The sequence below is a fragment of the Phymastichus coffea genome, unplaced genomic scaffold (assembly GCF_024137745.1).
Source record: "Phymastichus coffea isolate CEN01 unplaced genomic scaffold, Cenicafe_Pcof_1.1 PCOF00072, whole genome shotgun sequence".
NCBI classification, from domain to species: Eukaryota; Metazoa; Arthropoda; class Insecta; order Hymenoptera; family Eulophidae; genus Phymastichus; species Phymastichus coffea.
In genome coordinates, this window is record NW_026706883.1 from 1,107,156 (window position 1) to 1,133,473 (window position 26,318).

At 37.1% G+C, this 26,318-nt stretch overlaps 5 protein-coding genes across 6 annotated transcripts; 2 read left to right on the forward strand and 3 right to left on the reverse strand.

Annotated features, from left to right (window-relative positions):
* Positions 1-10,159: 10,159 nt before the first annotated feature.
* LOC131668012 (spermine oxidase-like) lies at positions 10,160-13,163 on the forward strand. Of its 2 annotated transcripts, XM_058941821.1 has the most exons (5): positions 10,160-10,596; positions 10,669-10,968; positions 11,026-11,138; positions 11,212-11,973; positions 12,067-13,163. In XM_058941821.1, the coding sequence occupies exons 1-5, from the start codon at positions 10,467-10,469 to the stop codon at positions 12,190-12,192; spliced, it is 1,431 nt and encodes a 476-aa protein (XP_058797804.1). In that variant the 5' UTR covers positions 10,160-10,466; the 3' UTR covers positions 12,193-13,163. The 2 variants fall into 2 exon arrangements, with proteins under 2 accessions (XP_058797804.1, XP_058797803.1); XM_058941820.1 differs by having other exon boundaries at positions 10,669-11,138.
* A 791-nt stretch (positions 13,164-13,954) lies between these two features.
* On the reverse strand, positions 13,955-17,913 carry LOC131668011 (spermine oxidase-like). The gene is made up of 7 exons (XM_058941819.1): positions 17,472-17,913; positions 16,975-17,236; positions 16,702-16,912; positions 16,387-16,623; positions 16,188-16,319; positions 15,530-15,850; positions 13,955-15,451 (listed from the first exon to the last, which is right to left on the reverse strand). The coding sequence occupies exons 1-7, from the start codon at positions 17,698-17,700 to the stop codon at positions 15,323-15,325; spliced, it is 1,521 nt and encodes a 506-aa protein (XP_058797802.1). The 5' UTR covers positions 17,701-17,913; the 3' UTR covers positions 13,955-15,322.
* Positions 17,914-20,207: 2,294 nt separating this feature from the next.
* LOC131668022 (histone H2B-like) lies at positions 20,208-21,191 on the reverse strand. The gene is made up of 2 exons (XM_058941831.1): positions 20,793-21,191; positions 20,208-20,294 (listed from the first exon to the last, which is right to left on the reverse strand). Exons 1-2 carry the CDS (start codon positions 21,167-21,169, stop codon positions 20,279-20,281), a joined length of 393 nt encoding a protein of 130 aa, XP_058797814.1. The 5' UTR covers positions 21,170-21,191; the 3' UTR covers positions 20,208-20,278.
* Positions 21,192-21,405: 214 nt separating this feature from the next.
* Positions 21,406-26,224, forward strand: LOC131668018 (histone H3-like). Its single transcript, XM_058941827.1, has 2 exons — positions 21,406-21,822; positions 25,653-26,224. Exons 1-2 carry the CDS (start codon positions 21,445-21,447, stop codon positions 26,031-26,033), a joined length of 759 nt encoding a protein of 252 aa, XP_058797810.1. The 5' UTR covers positions 21,406-21,444; the 3' UTR covers positions 26,034-26,224.
* LOC131668023 (histone H4) lies at positions 24,570-25,771 on the reverse strand. Its single transcript, XM_058941832.1, has 2 exons — positions 25,634-25,771; positions 24,570-25,557 (listed from the first exon to the last, which is right to left on the reverse strand). The coding sequence occupies exon 2, from the start codon at positions 25,350-25,352 to the stop codon at positions 25,041-25,043; it is 312 nt and encodes a 103-aa protein (XP_058797815.1). The 5' UTR covers positions 25,353-25,557; positions 25,634-25,771; the 3' UTR covers positions 24,570-25,040.
* Positions 26,225-26,318: the final 94 nt, after the last annotated feature.

Sequence of the window (26,318 nt, forward strand, 5' to 3'; positions counted from 1 at the left end):
GATGGATTTTGCGGATCCCCAGACAGGAATGGCGTATGTGCTGATGCTACGTATGATGGCGTTGAGTGCGCGGATTTTGGTTGGTTGGGAAATGTTTTTGTTGGTAAAGATGGGCTTAAGGGAGGCGAAGGCGCCGTTAGCCTTATTACGGACGGCTTGGGTTTGTTTGCTCCAGTTGAGTTTTCTGTCGAATACCACTCCGAGGTATTTGGCAGATTTACTCCATTGGATTTTGTGGGATCCGATTATGAGACTTTCGGGGGGGATGTTACGGTGGGAGAAGAATAAGGCTTCCGATTTGGTTTCGTTGAGGTTGAAACCCAACCCCATTTATGATACCATTTTAAAAGGTCTGGGATGAATTTGTTAAGGACTGAGGAGCAAAACTTTTTTGATTTGGAAGTGTATAGGAGGGCCACGTCGTCAGCGTATTGAGCGGTCATGATATTATTTTGGGTAGGGATGTCATAGCAGAAGATGTTGAATAGAGCTGGGGAGAGTTTAGAGCCCTGTGGGACGCCAGCGATGACCTTTTGGGGGGAGGAGAGGGATTTACCAACCCGAACCTTGAAGGTCCTGTCAGTAAGGAAGGACTTTAAGAGGCCGATCAGATAGGGGTGGCAGTCAAGCTTTAAAAGCTTGAAGATAAGACCGTTGTGCCAAACTCTGTCGAAGGCTTGCTTGGCATCTAGGAGGAGCATGGTGGTGTGCTGTCTTTTATTTCGGTTGTCAGCGATGAACTCGGAAACCCTGAGGAGTTGGTGGCAGGTACCGTGGGAGTGACGAAAACCGTGTTGGAAGTCGGGAAGAACCTTGTTGTTAGTGATGAATTGGTTGAGGCGGGAGAGGATGATGTTTTCAGCGATTTTGCCGAGTGTGCTGAGAAGGCTAATTGGTCTGTAGCTAGAGGCTTGGTTTAAGGGTTTTACGGATTTGGGGAGGCAGATGATGGTAGCTACTTTCCAAGATTTTGGGAAGTATTGTAGTCGCATCATAGCATTGATGATGTTGCAGATAGAAACGATGTGGAGGCGGGGGAGAATTTTTAGGACACTGTTCGGAATGCCGTCGGGTCCTGGGGCTTTGCGGTTTCAGAGGGTTTTGATTGCGTTGGAGATTTCTCTAGGAGAGGTTGGATGGAATTGGGGGGGGGGGGGGGGAGGTTTTTAGATTGTGTACTGTTTCGTTAACAGAGTTGTGGAAGTCGGTGTAGTTATTGTGTGTGGGGAAAGGGGAGCATTGGTCTTGGAGGGAGTCTGCGAGGATGTTTGTTTTGTCCTCTTCGGCAGAAAAGGAAAGTCCGTTTTTGGTGAGACGGGGAGAGTAGGGTTGGCGGTTGCACAGTGATTTAATCACTTTCCAGCAACGCCTTGGGTTTCGCTCAGCTTCGGATATATAGCTGTTAAAAAGGGAGTCGCGGGAGGTTTGTAGGGCTTTGCTCAGATCGCGTTTAAGTTTGTTGAGCCTGGGACGAAGGTCTGGATTCCTGGTTCTTTGGAGGAGTCTGCGGGTTTTGTTTTTCTTGCGAATTAATTCGCGGACAGCTGGGGGGGTTTTCGTTTTGGGAAGGGGAAGAGGGGAGGTATATGCTGCTAGCTAGAAGTATTTTATCTTTAATTTCAGTTGTGAGGGCGGTGACGGAGTTTTCGATGTCGGAGATGGAGTGGATTTGCTGAAATTGGAAGGTGGAGGTTTCGAGGAGGTATTGTAGGGTTAGCATATTAATTTTGGATTCTTTGGGAGGATCTGTTAAACTATGGCCGGGAACATCGAGGAGAACCGGGTAGTGGTCTGAATTCAGTACTGAGATTGTACGGGGGTCGTTCTCTAGGGTGATATTTTTAGTGATAAAAATATCAAGAATGTTAGGGGTTTTGTTGGGATCCCCGGGAAAGTGGGTGTGATCACCGGGGGCTTCAATTGTAAATTGATTAGTTAATAGGAGGCGGAGGAGGGTTGTACCTTTGGGGTTTCGGTTTTGGCAGCCCCAAGAGCTGTGTTTGGCATTAAAGTCGCCAGTTAGAACGGTCGGAGTGTTCGTGTTGAGAAGGGGGGTGATTTCAGAGAGATTATTAGCGTTTGGGGGAGAGTAGCAGGTAATGATGCGTAGGGGTTTGTTATTTAGTGAGATTTCAACTCCGTTGACTTCAAGGGAGGGGGAGGGAGTGCTAATGGCTTTGTGTCTGAGGGAGTTGTGAACTAGAGTGGCGACACCGCCGAATTTGGAGTTGGAGCGATCGTTTCTATAGACGGAGTAGTTGGGGATGAAGAGCTTTCGGTTGGGCTGTAGGTGAGTTTCGGTGATACACACGACTTTTATGGAGAGTTCGTCGAGAAGGTCACATAGTTCCGCGAGTTTATTTTTGCCGACGGCCAAGAAGCTATTTGCGTTCCAATTTAGGATGGTTATTTTGGGGCTGGGGTGTGAGGAGGACGGATCGTTGGAGGACGTCGGTGAAATTGTTGATGAACTCCCGAAAAAGCTGGAGGAGGGCTGGGTTTTCGGTTGCTGTGGCTTGAAGTGGGGGGGAGGGGGAATTGGGGCCGGCTACTTGGGCGTAGGTGAGAGGGCTTCGGGGGAAGGGGGTCCGGCTAGAGTGGGGGGTGGAGACGGTTGTGGTAGAACCGAGTAGAGGGGAGGGGGTGGAGGAAGCCGCGAAGGGGGCTGAGGAGGATTGGAGGAGGGAGGGGAAGCTGCGTTTCCCTTGGGATGTGGGTGTGTGGGTAGTTTGGGTGGAGGTGCCTTGGGGCAACCTCGGTAAGTGGCACGGTGTGCGCCTTTGCAGTGGAAGCAGGTGGGGGTTTTGTTGGGTTTGTCTTTTTTAGGGCAGGTGGGGGAGGCGTGGGGTTTCGCGCAGAAGGAACAAGCCCAGGGGGCTTTGCAATAGTCTGCCGTATGTCGGTATTATAGACAACGGCGGCATTGAGGGACGATGTTGGATTTCCGTTTGGGCTCGACTTTGACATTGATGCCGCCAAGACATTTGAGCTCGAAGATTGTGTTTGCGGAGGTGGATCGTTTGAGGTGGACGTGGACAAGGGGCCAAATTTTGTCGCCGTTGCGCATGCGACGGACGGATTTAACGGGTAGGCCTTTTTTGGCGAGTTCGGATTTGATATCGTCGTCCGAGTGAAATTCGAGGATACCACGGAAAACTACTTCGAGGTCGCGGTCTTGTCGGACTTGGTGGGTGGAGTAGTGAATTTTTTCGGCCTCTATTTTGGCGGTAAGTTGACGGAAATCGTCGATGGAATTGAGGTAGATGCGATGGAGTCGTTTGTGACGACTGTGCGTCTGGTGGGAATGTCTTCGGCGTCCATGTATTTTTTTATAGCGAACCAGAGTTCTTTTTGAATGAGATGGATGGGAGGGGGACGGCCTTTATGGTCGGATTCTTCGTCGGGGTCGGAGTCCTCTGATGAGTCTGAGGGAAGGATGTTGGCTGTCTTTTTTCGTTTAGGGAGGCGTTTGGGCAGGGATGGTGTGGATGAGCCTTTGGGGGTCTGGGATGGGGGGAGGGGGAGTTGTGGGGCAATTGTAATGGGGGAGCAGTCCATGGGCGGGGGCGGAGGATTGGCTTCTACGCGGTCGGGGGGGAGGGGGGGGGGAGCCGGCGGCTGAGGCTGCGGTTGCCCGTGCGAGTGCTTGGGATAGAGCCAGGACGTGGCTGTCGAATTCGGCGAGCTGGGCTTTGGTTTCTGAAAAGAAGGCGTCTCGTTTGGTGCGGAGGTTAAGGAGGCTGGCTTTTAATTCAGCGATCTCAGAGTCCCTTTTTTCGGGGGAGGCAGAACTTACTTGGGAAGCATCAGGATTGCCCATTTGTTGTAGTTGTAGCTGCTGTTGTTGTTGCTGCTGTTGGGAATGTTGTTGCATCTGCTGCTGCTGTTGAGTTTGTTGTTGCATCTGCTGCTGCTGTTGCTGCTGCTGCTGAGGTTGATGTTGGCTGCGGTCGTTGTTTTGGGTGTTGTCGTGGGGAGCTGTCGATGACATGGCGGGGGGGGGGGGGGGGGGGAGGTAAGCCCTGAAAAGAGCTGATTGGACATGAGAGGAAGGATTTGTGTGGTGGGTGTCGTAGTTTGTACCGGCACCTTGGGCATTGGCGTTTGTATGTTTGCACGAGGTCCTGAGAAGGACCGATAAAGCACTGGGGGGGGGGGGGGGTCCTGATAAGGACCGTTTGTGAGATTATTTAGGATTACGGTGTAGAAGGCTAGCACAACCAGCGCGCGCGGCGGAGGCTAAGCGAACTATGTGATGGCTATATATACTTATGTCACACATGATATATAGTATTCGCTGTTCAACGTCCGAGCCCAACGGTCGTCATCCTCAGCGTACCACTAAAAGATAAGTTTACCGGCCCTTATCAGGGCCAGCCACTCTGCCTTTCACTCTGCCTTTCTTTCAACACACTCACTCACTCATCTACACCACCAATTCACACTCACTTTCACACAATTGACACAATTGATGCAACAAAACTTAACAGCTACTCGCCCTTTATTTTTTCCCGCCATTAGCAAGTGCCCCGTAGGCATTGCGCCGCAAAGGCTGCGCCTCCTCATCCAATAGCCCACAGCAGGGCCATCTACACGCGCCACCTCGGGGCTGCCGGACTGTATCCAAGTCGTCCCTCCCGAAGTCAGCCAGGAGCCAACTCCACAAGCCCCATCCACCAGCATCAACATGCCCCCATCAGGTAACAATGCACTCAGCAGCGCTAATATTATTTCTCTGCGAGCGGACTACGACAAAATATGCCGCGACCGAGAAATCTTCATCAATGAAGTTAAGCCCGCATCCAAGAATTCGACTGTCACCTAACGGCAATCGCCAATGCCATCAACTCCGCCACACTCAACGCCTCTCCCACAGGCTCTTCATCTGACATGGACACCTCCAACACCGACACAACCTCTGAGACCCCTCTCACCCCCCTGAGCAGCAACATCGCTGACCTAAGCACCCCCACTCTCAATCCTCGGACTTCGAGCCCGTACCTCCCAAACGTTCGCGCAAACGCAGCAGGAAAAATCCCACTGCTCCCTCCAACACTCTCCCCTCCTCTACACCAACCACACATCGCCTTCTAGACACCCTAACCTCACCAGCACCCTCCTCTATCTCAAACTCCGACTCGGACTCGGAATTAATTCCCGACGTCGACAATGGTCGCCCCCCTCCAATCTGCATCAAGCAGAAAGACAAATGGCCCAAAATCCATAACTACCTCACTTCCGAGGACATCCCCTACCGCCGACGCGTGTCCACCAACGACAGCATCCGCCTCTACTTAAACACCGTTAACGACTTCCGTCACCTCACCTCCAAACTTGATTCTGACAAAACAGAATACACCACCTTCCAAGTCAGACAAGATAGGGATCTCGAAGTCGTTATCAGGGGAGTCCTCGAAACTCTCTCTGAAGACGACATCAAAACCGAACTTGACAGGAAGAAAATACCTGTTAAATCCATCTATCGAATGAGAAAAGGGGACAAAATCTGGCCCCTTATACACATTCACCTCGACTCCAAGCACGCCCAAGCGAACTCCATCTTTAACCTCCAAACTCTAGGTAGGCTCAATATTAAAGTTAAGCCCAAACGTAAATCCAAGGAGATCCCTCAGTGTCGCTGCTGCCTACAGTACCGACATACCGCCAACTACTGCCACGCCGCCTGGGTCTGCGCCTTCTGCGCCAAACCACACGCCACAATCAAATGTCCCAATAAGGACAACCCCAACAAAACCCCCAAATGCACCCACTGCCAAGGCCCACATCGCGCCACCTACCGAGGCTGCCCCAATGCCCCAAGCAACAACAAAAACAACAACACTCACAAAAATAACAAATCCACTACACCCAACAAACACACAACAAACAACAGCACTAAGCTCTCACCCCCTCCCAACAAAAGACAACACTTACCAATCACTCAACCCATTCACAACAACATAACACACACGCAACCTAATCTGCCTTTCTCACCACAATCTACGCCTCCCCCCCCCCCCCCCCCAAAGAACTTCATACGCATGTATTCTCTCCCCCTCCCCAATCGCACAGCAAAACAACTCCACTCCCTCCCCCCTTCCCGCAACAACTAACCCACTATCAGACCCGTCCACTCTGAAACTTTTTCGTGCCTTCATGCAATTCCTCAAATTCCAGAACATCCCCTTCTTCCCCCAACAACACTAACCTCACAATCATGACATGGAACGCCAGAGGAATCCTTGCCCACAACAAGGTCTTCGAACTCTCCGACCTCATACACGAACACGCAGTTGATGTAGTCTGCATCACCGAAACACACCTAAAATCACACCAAAAACTCTACATTCCAAATTACACCACATAAAGGAACGACCGCCCCAACTCAGCCTTCGGCGGCGTTGCCACCCTTGTTAAAAACTCCGTCCGACACAAATCAATAAGCACCCCCACCCCCTCTCTAGAGGTTTATGGTGTTGAAATTTCTCTCAACAACCACCCTCTAAGAATCATCTCATGCTACTCTCCCCCCCTCTCCCACAACCTAAAAGAATTACCCCCTCTTCTAAACTCCAACTACCCCACAATTATCGCCGGCGATCTCAATGCCAAACACACTTGCTGGGGTTCCCGATCCAAAAACCGAAAAGGTACCACCCTCCGCAATCTTCTCTACTCACACAACTTCTCAGTAGATGCCCCCGCTGAATTCACACACTTCCCAAGTGCAACAAACCACTCCCCAGACATCTTAGACCTGTTCATCACAAGAAACATCACCCTCGAGAAAGATCCGTGGTCCATCACCGCCCTACAATCTAATCACAACCCAGTCTTTCTCGAAATACCAAACACTTACACTCTCTCCACACCACCTCCCACAAAAATAGATTAGCTCTCTCTCCAATACCAACTCGAACACTCTTCACTCGAATGCTTACCAATCAACACTACCGCAGACATAGACAATGCTGTCTCAACTCTCACTCTAGAGCTCCAGAACCAAATTACACTAGCATCCATACCTACAACACCTTCATCCAACAAACAACCACTCTCTCCCGACATTCGCGCACTCATTAAACTCAAGAACCAAACACGCAGACAAATCCAACGCTTCCAAATTCACGCACTCCGTCCCCGACTCAACACATTAATCCGCGAAATCAAAACCGCCCTACAAGCTTCTCATGACTCACACTTCAGCAAATATATTGCTGAAGCTGAGGCAAACCCCAGACGCTGCTGGAAAACCATCAAATCCCTCCGTAATAGACAACCACACTCACCCCCACTCACCAAAAACGGCATAAATTACTCTGCTGACGAGGACAAGGCTAACATTTTCGCAGAATCCCTCTGCGAGCAATGTTCCCCCTTCCCCACCCCGGTAGCGTACCAAGACTTCCACAAACAAGTCACCCTTTCAGTCCAAAACTTCATCCCCTCCGCCCAGGATATCAACCCCACATCCCCTCGCGAAATAACAGCAGCCATAAAAGCCCTAATAAACAATAAAGCCCCAGGACCCGACGGCATCCTCAATAGTGTCCTCAAAATTCTCCCAAAATCCACATAGTATTCATTTGTAACATTGTCAACGCAATGTTCAGACTTAGCTATTTCCCCACCTCTTGGAAAGAAGCAATTGTCGTCTGCCTCCCCAAAGCCGGAAAACCCCTAAACTCTGCCTCTAGCTACCGCCCAATCAGCCTACTTTGCACCCTAAGTAAAGTAGCTGAAAACATAATCCTCAACCGCATTAATAATCACAGCTCAGAAATAAAAGCCCTCCCCAACTTTCAACATGGTTTCCGCCACCATCATGGCACATGTCACCAACTCCTTCGAGTCTCCGAATTTATTGCGGATAACCGCAACAAACGCAAACACACCTCCATGCTCCTCCTCGACGCCAAACAAGCCTTTGACGGAGTCTGGCATGACGGCCTCATCCATAAACTCATCCAGCTAAAATTTCCCCACTACCTTATCGGTCTGATTAAATCCTTTTTAACGAACCGCTCCCTCAAAGTCAGGGTCTCCAATACCCTCTCTTCCCCCCAACCCGTCACCGCCGGAGTCCCCCAAGGCTCCAAATTATCCCCCTCACTCTTCAACATTTATTGTCATGACATTCCCACTCAAAAGAACATCGTGATAGCCCAATACGCAAACGACATTGCGCTACTCTACACCGGCAAAACCAAAAGCCACTGCTCATCTGTCCTAAACAAATACACCCCCACTCTCCTGAAATGGTACCACAGATGAGGCTTTAACCTAAACGAAGCCAAATCTGTAGCCATTTTCTTCTCCCACAGAAATATCCTGTAACAATGAGATTTTAAATCTGACTTGCTGGGTATTGAGCAGTTTCTCGCCTATAGATGGACATCGTGCGCACCAAATTTCTGCCTAAGATCGCTTATGAGCGCCCCTTAATCCCCTCAGAGAGAGGTTTCAAAAAGAGAGTCTAACGTGAGAGTCAGAAGAAATTAAGACAGTCTCAAGGTAACAAGTGTGTGGTGTCCGACGAGGAAAGTACAAGAAGATTCTCCAGCAAGCAAAATGAAGAGATCTCCCGGCTACTTCGAGAATACACACACGCACACCAATAACTAAAAATTAATCACTTTTACAGCGACCTTGAACCTGCGAGTATACTGCAGAATTTGAGATAAAATTGAGATGAACCTCAATATTTCACTATAATATTTAGAAGAGGACTCTACAAACGGCGGATTATTGTATGATAATATCCAAAAACAAGTAAGACGTACTTTTTCTAGTAAGAACAATCGCAAATTAGAAAGAGTTTATTAAAATCGCTCTGGCTTTTGACGAAAATAATAATTCCGATTGCCGTTCAAATTAGAATCGTAAATTGTATTATAGTATTAAAAATTTGTAAGCGTGATCACGTCAACTTTCAACTTATTTAATCAAATTAACAATTGTTATTAATTATCAAATTAATTTGTTATTGTCACGATCTTGTTCCTGAGCTCCTTGTTGTTTGCCTTTTCGTATACGCTCTACTGACATTTAAATGAGATGTTTACGCTGGCTATTTAATATAAGACCAGCATAATATTTACCTCATGTCATTATAATATAAAAGAAAATTTTACAGTCCCCCCGGACAAACTAATTGTCGGCTCTTATCTGGGTGTCATCTTTGACAGAAGTCTCAACTGGCACTCCCAAATCAAAGCTGTCCGTTCCAAAACTAACGGTGCTTTCTTTTCCCTTAAACCCTTCTTCAATAACAAATCTATCTCCCAATCCACAAAAATCAGAGCATTTAATGCCATCATCAGAAACATCAGCACCTATGCCATTCCGGTATGGGGTACTGCCTCTTCTCTCAAAAACCTCAACGGTACATATATGAAGACCCTTCGCGGCTCTCTCAACATCCCCTGGTTCATAAGAAATGACCAGATCCTCAAAGAAACAGGTCTCCCCTCTATCCACTCAGCAGCCTCCACTTACGGAAATAACCTCCGTACTTCCATCACAAATCATGATAACCCCTCCATTAACCAACTAGCCACGATAACCAGTAAAGATTCTGACAAGGTCCTTAGACCTTGTTCCCTTATCCCCCCTACACCAAACTTTATCTAGCCTCGCCCCGCGAGCACAGTGCCCTTCAGTATCATCTGCAGGGCCCCTAATTCTTCTTGCCCATCATAGGCGCCTTGGTTTATAACCCTAGGATTGGCAACCATGAGGAGGGATTTTAGTCGGTACAAATCCGACACTCCCCACTATTCCATCTAAGTGGGAGTCTTTCTGAAGATTTCCCCTCCTCTCCCATAAAAAAAAAAAAAAATATATATAGTAGCCTATTTTATATAAGGCGTCTGTGATTTAGTTTAGGGGTCGGCGATTCTCTTGAAAAAGATCGAATACTCAGAATCGATTCCGAAGAAGAATCGACAAAATAATCGATTCTCAAAAAAAAATCGAATACTTCGTCTGGAATCGAGTAGAATCGCCGACCCCTAAATTTTAGTTTCGACTCTTCCATACATACACGCGTGCGCGCGCGCACACCCACCCACCACACACACACATATATATTACAGTATGTACATTAACCTCAAAAGTTTAAGCTTAAGTTGCTATATTATGTATTCCTATCAAAATAGTCTGCTAGCTATTAACAGAAATTATTCATATGTTTTTCGAAATTCAATTCTTTGGAAATTAGTCAATACAAAATTACTTTTCACTTATAAATTTGTATCATAAATATTATTTCAACTCATAAAAATTATTCATGAATTCAATTTCATTGAGATCCATTAAATTATACATTATTCCAATTGCTACGCCACAATTTATGCATATTGCATTTTCTATAAATAAATCACATACCTTATACTTACTCTAGGAAACTTCTAAACTATCTGTGATTTTTATAAAGTGATAATTTTTTCTTTCATAATATAACGATGGATATAAAAAAAACAGACTTATCGATAGAGAATACCGAAATAGTAATTGTGGGTGCTGGTATTGCTGGTTTGGGAGCTGCTATAACATTAGAACAATCAGACTTTAAAGAATACATTTTGCTTGAAGGTGTAATAAATTTCACTAGTAAATTGCATTATTTTTTAGTATATAAAAATTAATTTTTTAATTCTTACTTAGCTCAATCTCAAGTTGGAGGTAGAATTGCCTCTATTCCTTGGAAAAATGGTTGGTTAGAACTTGGAGCTCAATTTCTCCATGGAAGAGAAAGTACTTTAGCTCAATTAGCAGAGATTAAAGGTTTGCTTTCTTGTATTGATGGTGCTGAAGGTGAAGGGCTTTATTTAAGGGTTGATGGTAGTAATGTTGATCAAGCATTAATATTGGAAGTAGATGATATAGTTAAAAACATATTGGAAGACTGTGAAAAGTATGCATTGAACAATGAAATTGAATACTCAGATATTGAAGAAAACATAGGTAAAGTTTTGAAAAATCGCTTTAATAAATATCTAAGAATTACTAATGATCCAGTAGATATCAGGCAAATAAAAGAAGAACTTTTTGATTGGAATGTTAGATTTCTTCTTATTGATAATGCATGCATGCAACTAGATGAACTATCGGTTAAAAGCTGGGGTAAATTCAAGGTATTATTCAAATTTTTTATTCTTTTTGAATTTTAATTTTATGAATTTTCTATTGGACTGACTTTGATTACAGTCCGTGAATGGTCCAGAGTATAATATTTTTAATACTCATTACGGTGCTATAGTAGAATCAATCACAAGAGAATTATCACAAGATAATATAAGACTAAATTGTCCAGTAACAAAAATTGAATGGAATGATAAGATAGATGTAAATAATCCAAGACCAATTACTATCACACTTGAAAATAATAAAAAGATCAATACAAAATGTGCCATAATTACATCTTCACTAGGTTTTTTAAAAGAAAATCATGATAAATTGTTCATTCCTATGTTGCCAAAACAATTTGTTACAGCCATTCAAAGTTTAGGATTTGGTTTGATAAATAAAGTCTTCCTTGAGTTTAGTGAGCCATGGTGGGAACCAAATACAAAAGGATTTCAATTTTTATGGAATGACAATACTGAAAAGTGTAACAATAATCCAGCACGAAAGAAGCTTGCTGGTTGGGCCAAAGACTTAACTGGGTTTGATGTAATAAAAGATCAAAAGTCCATACTTTTGGGTTGGGTTGGAGGAAAAGGAGCTTGTGTTATTGAAACATTAAGTGAACAACAAATCATTAAAGACTGTGCAGAAATTTTCAGATTTTTTTTGAAAAATGAAAACGTACCTGAAGCTAGCAAATGCATAAAAAGCACTTGGTTTAGTAATCGTTACGTAAAAGGCGGTTATAGTCACATTAGCAAAAAATGTGATATCGCCGGGATTTCACCCGCCACTCTAGCTAAACCAATTTGGGGAACTATAAATTCATATAATAATATAAAGGTAACATTTTCACTATATTGTATCCATTTTATAACATTAACATTTAAAAAACTCGATTGTATATTTATTACATGATTGTGGGAATTATTACAGAATTTTCCAATATTAATGCTAGCGGGTGAAGCAACTCACGATAACTACTATTCCACAACACATGGAGCTTATGATAGTGGTGTAAAACAGGCTCAAATATTTTTGAAACATTACAGAACTGAATAACGTGCAATATGAATTTTACCAAATGTATTTATTAATTTATTATATATTTTATTTCAAACATTAGGTCATTAGAAATGAGACATACACGATATGGTTTTATCTTGTTAACTGTAGAAAGTTATACCTCAAATTAGTTAATAATAAAACTATAGATATTTCAATACATTTATTGAAATACTTATCAATTTACATAATTTTGAAAATTTTCAATACACGTGAACTGTAAATTTAGTTGAAATCAAAGAATGATTAAAACCTCCCATATAATACTATAACGAACTAAAATATATATATAGAGATTCTTTATATAAAAAATATATAGTAATTTATTTAAAAATGCAGTATCGTCTATAATCGATATTGAGTTAAACCGCTGTATTCCTTGTACCACTAGTTAATATTTAATCTTCATCTATCAGTAAAACTTCATAAATAAATTTTTTAAATTGGTGTAACGCTTGCTTAGTTATGACTTACTCTAATATTTTGTTTTCGACGTAAACATAAACTGATTACAGCTTAAAATTATTGTAGATTTCATGATTTTTTTATGATAAAACCGATAGATAAACTGCTTCGAAATGGATTGGTATATAATCCAGAGTATACTATTTATGAATATTCACTTTTTCAAGTACCAACTATTTTTCGTTTAGGCAAACTATTAAAGGGAAAGCGCGACAAAATTGTCCCGTTTGCTACGTATATTTGAGTTAGTTATAGCATTTTACGAGGCGCCTAATAATATTGTACAATAAGATTATATGATTTCATTATTTGTGATTTAATCTCTATATTAGTCTTGTAAAAGCTGATTATTTATTTATTATTTCTTTTAAAAAAATTTATATAAGGCGATTATGCATTGAATGATTGAATATAATTGTACCAATGACACCGTGAACTTAACCGAACTTTTGAGCTTTTAGATTTTAAACCTTTTTATTTATTAAAGTATATGAAGTGTAAGTATGTAGAGAAAATTTATAATTTTAAAACATTTTTGATAAATGCAGCTAGTTAGGGCTTGGATTGATCAAACTTTAAATCTTAAACTTTATAAGCTTTACTATAAATCAAGTACAAGTTTTTTTTATTTCGTTCCTGTAAGATTTAAGAATGAATATTGACGAATAATAAAAAACTATCAACTTTAATGGTGAGTTGTTTGCCAAGTTTTTAACTATAATAAATCGTCGAACCGATTTCATGCTTTTATTCAGCGCATCCAGTATTCTTTATTGTCTATAAATTTTCAATAAGTTTATTAATTATATTATTTCAGAATAACAGAATTGGCAACAAGATATAATGTTCTTCCTAGGTTAAAAACTATTTTCGTTATTGAGATAGCACATATCGCTGTAGTAGCGTAACGTAATGGAAGAGAATTTCTCTTCCAGGGGATGCGTCTAAGGGCTTAAATAATTGACTATATTAACAAAATAAATTAACAATAAAAGTAAGTAGCTCTTACCGTGTCAATAACTATTTTCATTATCGAAATAGCACGCATGGATGCACTAGTGTAATAGGGGTAGGTTTCTCTTCTAGGAGATATGTTTGAAAACTCAGATGATTCACAATATCAAAGCAGCAAATTAGTAGCAAAATATACCATTAGGTTCATATGGACAGCTCTCTTCGTTCTTAAAACATGTGGCTTCAGTAATTTCGTATTTCAATAAAGGGCGACGGGTTTTATTAGGAACGTCAAAAACAACAAAATTAATTAAAATTAATTATTACACAACAAATGAGCAATAAACAGCAACAAATTATGAGCTTACTTTAGCATCGTGCTTTTTTTAATGACCGTAGCAACTTTAATATACGTACAAGACAATAATTTATGTTATAGTATTTATACTTACTCCTTCTTTCCAGTCAATCATTGGCCAATCTTGTCACATCGACACCTTAAGTGACTTACCTTCAAAATTACATTAAGCAAGAGGATCGTTTTACATTTTTTCGTGACTATTCTTAGTTATCTCTAAAGTATTATAGAAATTTCATAATGTACAACAATAACAATTACATTTACATTTTTGTAAATTATTATCATATTACACTAGATTAAGATAATTTTAAAAATAGCGTACTAACTTATATCCATTTTAAAATAAAGGCTACATTATTACTCGTGTAGTGGTTGGTAGACTTATTTTGAATGTATTTATTGATTTTCAAACTGTTATGTGTCTATGAATTATTGTAGCTATATTCAAATAATTATAATCAAAATTTTCCATTTATAAACCTGTACTTTTAATTCATATTCATATATATTTTGTTTCATCGTTCCTTACAATAACTTTCTTTGTACTAAAACTAAAAGCATAATTTATTTTCCCCTGCCCTTGGCTCACTACCATTTTCTCTAAAAGTAAAAGTTACATGTCAGTAGGTAGCCGCTAATACTTAGAGTCTTTAATTAATATTTAGAGATTTTTAAATCAATTTGGTAGCTACAAGCAAGTAAAAATTGTAATATGCCAATTTTTATTATAAATGCGAAGCGGCCATTTTGGCATGTTGTCCGATCAAGTTTTAAGCGTCTAAGCGCTTTTCATATCGTTTGGTTCAGCACTCATATTATTCAGAGTTTCCTGCATATACATTATTTGATCTTTTTAATAAGACATGTCGAAATAGAAATATAATTTCAATATTAACTCGAAAAATCATTATTGAAACCGATTATACTGTTTATTATTTTATTTAAAACGTTTTGCTGTCATTGTCATATACCTCTCATTGCAATCATTTCAATTAATTTCGTAGAAACAATCAAGATATTTTTTAATAAATAATATCAATCTCTAATTATTAGCCTTGAAACTTTCGTATAATTAAATTTATCAAACCCATACGGTTTAATAAATTTAACAAAGGTCACGGTGGCTTAGTGGGTAAGAGCCCAGGCTTCTGAGGTCATGGGTTCTATAAAAATACGTTCGTAGTTTTACATATTTTTTTCTAAAAAATATACTCAATAATAATTCATGGTGCAATAAATCTGTCGATAACAGTACATTATATCTCCTCAAATAATTATAAGTATAAAAAAGGAAATTCCAGAATTCTGCAGATATCGAGTCTACCAAAACTTACAAAAGTGGTAATTTTACTGCTTCGACGGCATTATTTCATAAAATTTTATCAAACGATTTGCGGCTGTCCAACCAGATTCAATAGCTCCATCAGCTGTTGAATATCTATGTAGAGATGTAGCTTCTCCCGCGAATAAAATTTTCTAAAATTAAAGTAATGTACAATAATATAAAGGTTAACAAGTTATTTAAATTGAATTTAATATAATAAATTAACTTACAAGTTCATCCGAATAGATAGGTTCTTCTAAAGTTTTCGGATAAACTTTTCGTTTATCTGACTCAATATCCCGATAACTGTAAGTTCCCTTAAAATGCGGATTGGTGTACCACTGCGTTCTCATTATGGCAAGGGGTTTTGTAACTTTATGTGTTCTTCCCATAAACCGTTCTAACAGTTCAACTGACTGACTGAACATTTTTTCGTCGCTAATTTCCTCCATTACTTTAGAATATCGACTTGCAATGTAAAACTCTAATAGATTTGGTTTATGTTCAACGGTGGAAGCTCCTAAGACTCCCAAAGTCCATTTTTTTTCCAACTGAAAAATCGTTAATCAATTCAAATTCATTTTTCTTAATAACATATAATATGAAATGAAAATTGAACTATTTGTTACTTTTTGATAATTATGATTCATTAAAATATAAAATACTATTAATCCATTAAAACATAAAGTACAAAAGTTGTAAAATACAAAAATTTTATTAATTTTTATGAATATATTAAATTAGTACTTTGTAAAATTTGTGTTCTGGATATATTAAAACTCGTTTTGATGTTTTATAAGCTAATATTATAGCGACATTGCAGTTCCATAGGTATTTTTCTTTACTAAAATTTTATCATGAAATGTAAACTTTATTTAATGTGCTTACGTCTTGTTCTCTAGCCTTTATCTCTTCTTCATCCCATATAAACCCGTAGTGCATAGACTTCTCGCCTTTAAGTTGCCAAAAGGGGCTTTCAAACAATAAATACACCTTTCCAGCACTTCCAAAACCAAGCCCCTAAACTTTTTATAGATAATCAAAATTACACCATTTTTACTTTCATAACTATCACATTGTTTCTTACCTCTATGGCACTAACTTTATTATCCGGTAAATTAGGATTAAATAATGTCTTATACTTTTCTTTTAAAACTCCTAACGAAACTGTTAATATAACGTGATCCGCCTTATAAACTTGACCGTTTTTAGTAGTTATTGAAATTGGCTGCCCATTTCCAGAATAATCAATAGAAGTTACTTCGGAATTGAGTACTATATTTTTTAAAATCGGTATTTCTTTTTTTGGATCTGGATACCGTTTCTACAAAAAAATAATTTATTATTAAAACAATAAATTTAAAAAGTTTATGCCTTCAATTTCACTTTGTATTAAGCATACCAATAATACGTCTATAATGAAACCATAGCCCTGCATTTTCCAGTTAACTTTCTGATCGCCATCGCAATCAATGTATCCATCAGGATCTCTGATAGCAACATCATACCAAGAATCACCCGAATCTCCACTCAAAACCAACATTTCCAAATAATGTAGCAATGCTGTTTTGTGTTTTATAATTTCAGATACATTTTTAAATTCTCTTTCGAACCTACGGATAAGAAAAAGTAGTGAATACATTTACTAGTAGTTTCGAAGTTTCTTTGGCCTTACGTTTCTTTTATAAATTCACCATAATTTTTAGCGGATGTAGAATGTTTATTAGGTATTTCTTGTAGTAAATAATTACTAATAAATATCATAATATTTTCGCTAACAGTATCACTGAAAACACTTCCAGATAAATCCAGTAGCATTTCGTTGAATTCTGTAACATTCCTTGTGTCGAGTAAACCCAAAGGATAAGCTAATTCGAACGCTGTATTATTCTTTTGCCCATGTATCCACTGACCACCGAGGTCCACGGAATAATTACCTATGGCAAATATTATTGTATAATGTAAAATTTTTAGACGGATAAATTATTTTCTTTCGAATTAATGTAGACTATGATGTTTACTCAATTACAAGATAATTATTTTGGAAAAAATAATGATACTTACAATATCTTAATAATAATCTTGTAATAAATAATAATTAACCAAACAGCAAAAACTTATGATCTTTTCTTTTTTTTTTTTAAATTAACAAGAAAATAATTATCTATTTACCAAATTTTGTAGTGTATAAGCGACCTCCAATTCTATTCTCGGCTTCTAATACTGTGAGATTTGTAAAACCATGTTCAAATAATTTAGTCACTGCTGAAATTCCTGCTGCTCCAGCACCAATAATTATTATGTTTTTATTTGTACTTTTTTTATCCTTAGCTGCACAATAATTATTAAAAATCAACCAATACACAAAAATAAAAGTATTGATGAAATTGCAATTTCTCATATTGTTGTCTCATTAAATATTGATTAATAAAACTTTTTTTGACTTCAAATATTCGTATTAATTAAAACTTTTTTGCTTATTTTATATGAATAGCAGAAACAAAATATTTGTTCAATAAAACTGTATCAATTTTCCTTTGAACAAATCTTGTGACATTTCTAACTCTTGCCGCCAAGCAATAATTTACGCGAATGAACCTTCAAATAGAATCTCAGCGAGTGAACGTAGAATATGAATCAACGTAAATTTGACAGACGTTTAAACGTGAGCGTTAGCATCGTAATTTTCTATGGTTAAGCAGTTAAAAATACTGAGCTACACAGGTTCTTATTACAGGCAATTTGGATATATTACAAGATTAACTATTTTATTTTCTCTAGTACCTAATAAGGTGACTCAATTTAATTTTATATAGAGTAACTAGCCCATTAGATACACGAGCTTTAGTAGATGGACAGCCTTGATTTCAATGGCATCTTGTAAATATATGTCTTATTTATTTCAATACTGAAAGCGAAACAGCTTTATTACAATAAAGTTACATACAGTCTCACGATTTGATAAAATTATTGACATAGTGTATACAATAAGTTTTAATAGCAAAATAGTTTTTAGTATTACAAACTAATTTTGTGGCTATCGCAGATCCTCTTTCTCTTTAATCGTAGTAGTAGTATCAAATTTTCCTTGAACTCGATTGGACCAATAAATAAAATATAAAAATTACAAAGAAGCAAGTCAACAAGAATTGATTACTTTGTAGGGTCTGCAATTGGTATTTACTCGATGTGCTAGAGCTTGATTCTGTACTTAGCTTAGACTGCTTAAATAATCACATAATTATAATTAAAAACATGAATCGGAAGAAATTTCTTCGAAAGTAGAAAAATGGTTTTCATAGAGTCAATGATCGTTTGAAGCTACTTTATAAGAAACGTGATGCTACTTATAAAATATGTTGGAGAACATTCAATCAAAGCTCAAACGACAAAGAGTCCCTAAATTCTCAAAATAATACTACATAATAACCTAATAAAGGTCTCATGAAATATCTATAACAAAATATAAGACACTTATAAGTCGAACACTTTCTGGAAAAAATACATGACATTAGCCTTCTTTCTAAACTTAGTTTATACTATCAATAGTACATTTCAATATTGATACGAGAAAGTAATTGCAGCCTCGTGTGAACGATTGCTGTCGAGTAAAGCGAGGATGAAGAGGCCTCATGAGGCTGAAATCACTTTCTCGCATGTATCTAGATTTATATTTCGATTCGACGTGCGTACGAGATTTTAAATATGCCTGCGTAAAATCGAGTTTCCACGCACAAAATGTCGAAAAGTGAATTCAGTCTCGTGTGACCTTTTTACCTTTGCTTCACTCGGGCGCAAACGTCTACACAAGGCTGATATCACTTTTTCGCACTAATATCGGAATGTACTATAAACTAGAGAAAATCCTTAATACGATTCTATGCAGGCAATTAGGTTTATCACTTCCTGGTTAAAGTATAGAACGTGAAATTAATTTTTTACAGACAACTAAATTACTTGAAAATCAAGTTAGTTTGATATTTTTAAATGAAAATTATTATGTCAGAATAGAAGATAATTTGTCTGAAATAAATTTCATACTAAATTACTAAGCCTAAAATATCAGTAAACTACGGGCCTCAGTTAATGAACTCGACCCTAACATAAATAAACTAGGAGTAGTTTATTTGCGTTATTATAAAATCAATACCATGGATGCTTTCATGTAAAAAAATGAAGAAATTCTACGACTGTTCACTTTGGTACATATAAAATTTGAGTTACGTCAGAAAATGACTTGTTAGATTTACCAAAAAAAAATATGAAGCAAGTATACGTGAATTTTAATTATGTTAAATAATGATTCATATAAACACAAATGCCAATATTGGATTTTAATTAAGATAACAATTTTTAAATAAATTTTTGCACTTTTTCCTCAGCAATAATCTCATTAGAATCATATTTGTTTTATTTCAATTTGTATGTATAGGAGTTCTTTAAGTAACAATAATAATAATTTTTTTTTCCATTTATTTACAAATTTCGACATTTACTTATTGAAGGTTAACTGTATTATTACAAAATTTCAAAAGAACTCGAAATAATCGTAACAAAGGAAATAATTTGTTCGACTATAATAAATTTTTTTTAAGAATTAGGAAAGGATTCGCTAGGCTTGAAGAATGTACAAAAACAGTAAGTTTACTCTATTCAGTATTTTTTAGCAAGAAATGGTAAGTTCTCGGAAATCTTAAAATTTGTCAAAGAAATTTATAGGCAATAATTTATAGATTGTAAGATACTTTCCATTAAAATTTGTATTTAATAGCAAAAATAATATGAGCAGAATCATTTTTTTCAACCGATGCATAATATTTGATGATTATTTACATGGGTTATTCTTGGCTCCTTTATATAGTCCATAATATCGAATTTATGGATTTTGTTTAAAATTAATATACTTACTAGGGTCGTCAAGCCTGTTTCGCGCGCTCACCTTTCATTTATATGAATATTCAGTTACAATATCTTAACCTTTAGAGAGTCGGTGTTCTAAGAAAATAAAAAAAACAAAAGAATCATTTATTTATGTAGGTAATAAATATATTGACTTTGAACAAAATCGACGAATTTAATGTTATGAATTGTATGAAAGAGCCAAAAATTAACTGTTAAATTAGCAGTAAAAGTTAGTATATTCAATTTTTAAACAAATGTGCGCACGCGATCAGAAAACTGGACTTCTCTGGTCGGATGTAATAGTCGGGAGAATGACCAAAAATTTGGTGGGGTAGCTCTAAAATTAAGATGGGTTAAAAAACGATATCTATTAAATTTCAAAATTGTTTTAATGTCGAAGTGTATAGTAAAAACCCGCTAGTTAAATATGAAATTTGAGCAAATGATATGAAATACAACCATTATACTACCTATACTCTATTGTCGAAAAAAAGTAATCTTATTAAACGAAAGTTCATGATACGTTCAAAAACATGTTGGCCCTGAAAAGGGCCGATTGGATTGCTGGTATGGTTTTAGAAAAGAAATTACTTAGAGCTGGTATACTTGGTGACCGCCTTGGTTCCTTCAGAGACAGCGTGCTTGGCGAGTTCACCGGGAAGCAGAAGCCTGACAGCAGTCTGGATCTCCCGAGAGGTGATGGTAGACCTCTTGTTGTAGTGAGCCAGACGCGATGCCTCAGCAGCAATACGTTCGAAAATATCATTAACGAAGCTGTTCATGATGCTCATAGCTTTACTGGAAACTCCGGTGTCTGGGTGAACTTGCTTTAAAACTTTATAGATGTAAATAGCGTAGGATTCCTTCCTTTTCTTTCCACGCTTTTTCTTGTCACCCTTGGTAATGTTCTTTTGGGCTTTGCCGGATTTTTTCACGGCTTTACCACTCGTTTTTCCAGTTGGAGCCATTGTAAAAGATATCGATTGTATACTGAAATACTTTCGAGAATGTCTGGTGCGGTTTCGAGTTTTAGCTATATATATTTTAGAGAAAAACCTCCGCACCAATCAGAATCGCAGGAACTGTATGACACTGTAAAGCGGAGTGGGGACTGAACGAACGCTGCCATTGGAGCGCTCTAGGTCAGTTTAAGTTACCGCATTTGATACTGAAACAAGCTCAAAACACTTCAGTCTCAGTAACTGTACGTTCGTTTTGTATTTAACATTCTTTTCCCTTGAAAATGTCTGGACGTGGGAAAGGCGCAGGAAAGGCCAAGGGCACTAAGTCCAAAACTCGCTCTAGCAAAGCTGGTCTTCAATTCCCTGTTGGACGTATCCATCGTCTCCTTCGTAAAGGCAATTATGCCGAACGCGTAGGTGCTGGAGCTCCAGTGTATCTCGCCGCCGTCATGGAATACTTGGCTGCTGAGGTTTTGGAATTGGCTGGTAACGCCGCTCGTGACAATAAAAAGACCAGGATCATCCCGCGTCATCTTCAACTTGCTATCCGCAATGACGAAGAGTTAAATAAACTTCTTTCTGGTGTCACCATAGCCCAAGGTGGTGTGCTGCCTAATATCCAGGCAGTTCTTTTGCCTAAGAAGACTGAAAAAAGCTCGGCTTAATATAAAAATTTACTTTACCATAAACAATCAGTCCTTTTAAGGACTACCATATTATCAAACGTTAAATTATCTATTTGTTCTCCAAATTCTTTGAACATTTCAGTTATGAAGACTGAAGAGTTAATCACAAATGTTTATTTTCCATATTATTCATATTAAGAAACACCAAGTTGAAATATTATACAAATTACTATCACCTATATTTTTGTTCTTGTACATTTTACATAAATATATTTTTAATAGCTTTTTATCCCTTTCTAAATAATTTTTTAGTAAAACTTATTTTTCTATATTTATCGATAAATTGTCTGATAACAAGGGCACACAATAAAAGTAATGAACTTCTAATACAAATCAATGCCTTCTAACTTATAACTAAATGAAAATAAGTACAAATTTGAATTAACTTATTGAGGACTATTGGTGTCATTTTTTAAAAATGCCTTTGACTCAAAATTTATATATAAAACGAAACAATAAATTAATTCAGGTACTGCTCCTGTTTTTGGATATATGCGAAACCATGCGAAACCGAGCTCAAAATTAAAAAATTTTGCGTGTAAAATTAAATATGACGGGTATTTAAAAAAAAAAGAAAAAATTAAACGAAGTTCTTTTTTCAAACATAAAACGTGCAAATATCGAAATGTTTCTTTAACAATTGGTGCACTAAATCAGTAAACTTTAATAGGAAAATTTGATTTATGAAATTTTTTTCTAAAACAACATAAAATAGAAAAACCTGTAAAAATTTCGTTTCTCATTACCATTGTTTTTCATAAAAAATTAGGAAAAAGTTTTATAGGAGAAAAATGTCTCGAAAAAAAGTTTATCAAGGAACACTCAAATTATCCGAGGAAAAATTTTTGATTTTTCAAAAAATCACAAAATTGATATTTACAAAAGTTACCAAAAAATTTGAAAAAATTCTAGAGAATTCTTTAGATAGTTCTAAGATTTTATTCCTATAAACTTTTTCTTATAGCTTATAGTTTTTAAGCAAAATATATCGAATATTGTGCAAATTCTTTCCAACCGTTTCGACTTTTTTGAAAAATTAAAAATTCTCCAAAAAATTTGAAAAAATTTGTGTTCTTTGATAAATTTTAAGACATTTTCTTTTATAAAGCTTTTCTAAATCACATATTTTTAGTGCTAGCTTTAAACAAGTATCTTGATGACAGGAATCACAATCCGTATGTCTAAATTATCTGAAACTATCCTAGGAAATTTTTTTACCTAAAATTTTACAGTATAGCAGTTTCTTATAACATTATTACTCAAAAGTTTGCAAAAAAAATTTATACTGGAAAAAAAGCTTGAAAGTACTTGAAAAATATGTATGAATTTTTCTAGGACAGTTTGGCACATTTTTGATTATTGGACTACGACCATTTTTTGATAAATAAAAAATTATCTTTAAAATTTGTGAGAAAATTCACATCACTTTTTTGGATTCTTTTTAAATATTTTTCGTAAATTTGTTAATTTTGGAGTAATAAAATCCATTTTTTATATTTTCAAACATTTTATTTCGAAATAGTTCTCTCCGAAAAAATCATAATTTCTGGATGACAACTATAAAGACACCAAATCAATTTTCTTAAAATGATAAATCAAAGAATTGTAGTTGTGTAATATTTGTAAATTAATACAACAAAATATAAATAAAATAACGAAAATAAAAAAAAATTACAAACTAGTTTTATTATGGAAAAATCTATGATGACCGAAAAAAATAACTTTTTTTTCTGTTCTTTTATGTAATTACCCTTAAAATTCTCCAGAAATTATAAAGGTCATTTTTTATTGTTCGTTAAAATTCGTTACCTTTTCTTGTAAATAAAATTTTCCAAGATAACAGACAATTTAGACATCCGGACCATGATACCCGTCATCAAAATATTCGTTTTAATGCAGCAACAACACAAGAATCGAGTTTGAAAAAAGCGGACGTTAAAAAATCATTCTATTTTTTTTAATGCGAAAATAATAGGATTATTCAAATTTTTATGTAAAACTAATGCCAGATTCTGAAAGAGCATACGCGAAAATGCATCTATAAAACAGTTTGAAAGAAAACTATCATCGTTTTCTAATAGAATTATACGTTTGAAGTTGTGCACAAAAACGCGATTTTACGTGGTATTGGGATAAACAAAGATTTCAACTGTTTACGACTAAAACCAATTTTTAACGTAAAGCCACGCCATCACCTACAATTTTTGACTGTAAGAGTGGCCTTGTATTATCTTTGTTTAATTTTTTTCTTCTTCTTCGATGACATGTTCATAACTTTTTATGCAACAAATTTTCGAGACTTCAATGGTTTGAGAAATCGAACGTAAAAATATAGTGAACAAAAAAAAATTAACATTAATTAACGAAGAATCTATTATGATTCAAATTTTAAGTCATTTACAATCAGTAAAGTATAATGTGATTCTTAATTTAAATTAGAAATTGTATCAATGTGATAATAAATAATATTCAAATAACAAATATTCCAAGCAAATTCGCTTCTCAAAACAGTTAATATATTATTATGAACATCAATTTATTTAGATTGAAAAGTGCAATGTACGTGTTTTAGATATTCGTTGAAAATAATACTTATAACCTAAAATTATTTTAATAATTCTAAAACCATATTACAAATATTATTTCAATTACAAATTGCAATTTTACCACCGTACATTTTTGTTTTAAAAAGAAATGAATTACACCATGAAGCACTCAATTTAACAATATTTATTTTTTTTAATCTTAATACATTACCTATAATTTATTTAAAAAAATAAGTTGATATTATGGAGCACAAATTATTTAAACTCGCTGCTTATCGACGCCATGTCATTTTGTTATCGCAGTACAACGTTCCCAAATCTACCGTAAACATAATTTTCGTGGTTTTTAATAAATAATTTCTGAGACTGTCGGATTACTTCTTAAATGTTTATCTATCGATGAGGGTAAACATTTCAAATTTTATTGATTTCGAGGCTTTCCCATAACCTGTTAATTACATTTTTATTGTGTCGTTTTTTGACCATAAAATAGTATATTCAAAATATTTTCATTTTTATGTATATTTTCATGACAATTTTATAGAATTTTTTTATTTGGTAATGTCTAGTTAATAGGATATTCAACGTTTAAAATCATTGGTGGCCCTGAAAAGGGCCGATTTGCTTTAAATGACGATGAAAAATTTAACCGCCGAAACCATAAAGAGTACGGCCTTGACGTTTAAGAGCGTAGACGACATCCATGGCGGTCACAGTCTTCCTCTTAGCATGTTCAGTGTAGGTGACAGCATCACGGATGACGTTCTCAAGAAACACTTTGAGAACACCACGAGTTTCTTCGTAGATTAACCCAGAGATGCGTTTGACTCCACCACGACGAGCTAGACGACGGATAGCAGGCTTGGTGATACCCTGGATGTTGTCACGCAAAACTTTGCGATGACGCTTGGCACCACCTTTTCCCAAACCTTTTCCTCCTTTTCCTCGACCAGTCATGATTATTCCAACAGTAACTTAGTTCACACTTTCGTAGAACGCCGAAAACTAATGAATTTGGTGCGGACTTTACTCTAATTTATACCCTCAGAACTGTGGAGTCCCCCCACTACCGCACTGCCTTCCAAACGAATCTCAGCCACCCTTAACGTGAGCCCTACCATAAAATTTCGACCAATCAGAAAAGCCTAGCTTTCTCGAGAATCTGAATAAAAGAAACCCAAAGTTACAGCCGAGCATTTTTCTGTCAGTAGCAACTATTGAGTTACCATGGCACGTACCAAGCAAACCGCTCGCAAGTCAACAGGAGGAAAGGCTCCTAGAAAACAACTTGCCACCAAAGCTGCTCGCAAAAGTGCACCAGCAACCGGTGGAGTAAAGAAGCCTCATCGTTATAGGCCTGGAACCGTCGCTCTTCGTGAAATCCGTCGTTATCAGAAGAGCACGGAGCTTCTTATCCGCAAACTACCTTTCCAGCGTCTTGTCCGTGAGATTGCTCAAGACTTTAAAACCGATCTCCGCTTCCAAAGCTCTGCTGTGATGGCTCTCCAGGAAGCTAGCGAGGCTTACCTCGTCGGTCTTTTTGAAGATACCAATCTGTGCGCCATCCATGCAAAACGTGTTACTATCATGCCCAAAGATATCCAGCTGGCTAGACGCATTCGGGGAGAACGCGCTTAATTTGATACTATATTTATACTATATACTTCTATATTTTACTTAATCGGTCCTTTTAAGGACCACCATATCGTTTTAATAACGTTGAATGAACATTCATTGTGAATATTCTTGTATACTAATCAAAATATAAACAAACATAAAAATAAAAAATTCCTAAGATCATGTAATCTCGACCATGATCTAGAATTCTTATGCTATTACCTCCTAAAAAGATCCAAGTAAATTCGCAACGTAAGAACGTATATGTTTTGATTTTTTATCAAACTACTCGATAGATTTGAATGA

Excerpts from the sequence above, each read along its gene's own strand:
- LOC131668011 (XM_058941819.1), bottom strand. The coding sequence starts at position 17,700 with ATGAGAAATTGCAATTTCATCAATACTTTTATTTTTGTGTATTGGTTG. Across the intron at positions 16,913-16,974 it reads GGTGAATTTATAAAAGAAAC|GTTCGAAAGAGAATTTAAAA; the intron begins GTAAGGCCAAAG and ends TCTTATCCGTAG. Across the intron at positions 16,624-16,701 it reads TCATTATAGACGTATTATTG|AAACGGTATCCAGATCCAAA; the intron begins GTATGCTTAATA and ends ATTTTTTTGTAG.
- LOC131668012 (XM_058941820.1), top strand. The coding sequence starts at position 10,467 with ATGGATATAAAAAAAACAGACTTATCGATAGAGAATACCGAAATAGTA. Across the intron at positions 10,597-10,668 it reads AGAATACATTTTGCTTGAAG|CTCAATCTCAAGTTGGAGGT; the intron begins GTGTAATAAATT and ends ATTCTTACTTAG. Across the intron at positions 11,139-11,211 it reads AAAGCTGGGGTAAATTCAAG|TCCGTGAATGGTCCAGAGTA; the intron begins GTATTATTCAAA and ends CTTTGATTACAG.
- LOC131668022 (XM_058941831.1), bottom strand. The coding sequence starts at position 21,169 with ATGGCTCCAACTGGAAAAACGAGTGGTAAAGCCGTGAAAAAATCCGGC.
- LOC131668018 (XM_058941827.1), top strand. The coding sequence starts at position 21,445 with ATGTCTGGACGTGGGAAAGGCGCAGGAAAGGCCAAGGGCACTAAGTCC. Across the intron at positions 21,823-25,652 it reads AGAAGACTGAAAAAAGCTCG|TCAACAGGAGGAAAGGCTCC; the intron begins GCTTAATATAAA and ends ACCGCTCGCAAG.
- LOC131668023 (XM_058941832.1), bottom strand. The coding sequence starts at position 25,352 with ATGACTGGTCGAGGAAAAGGAGGAAAAGGTTTGGGAAAAGGTGGTGCC.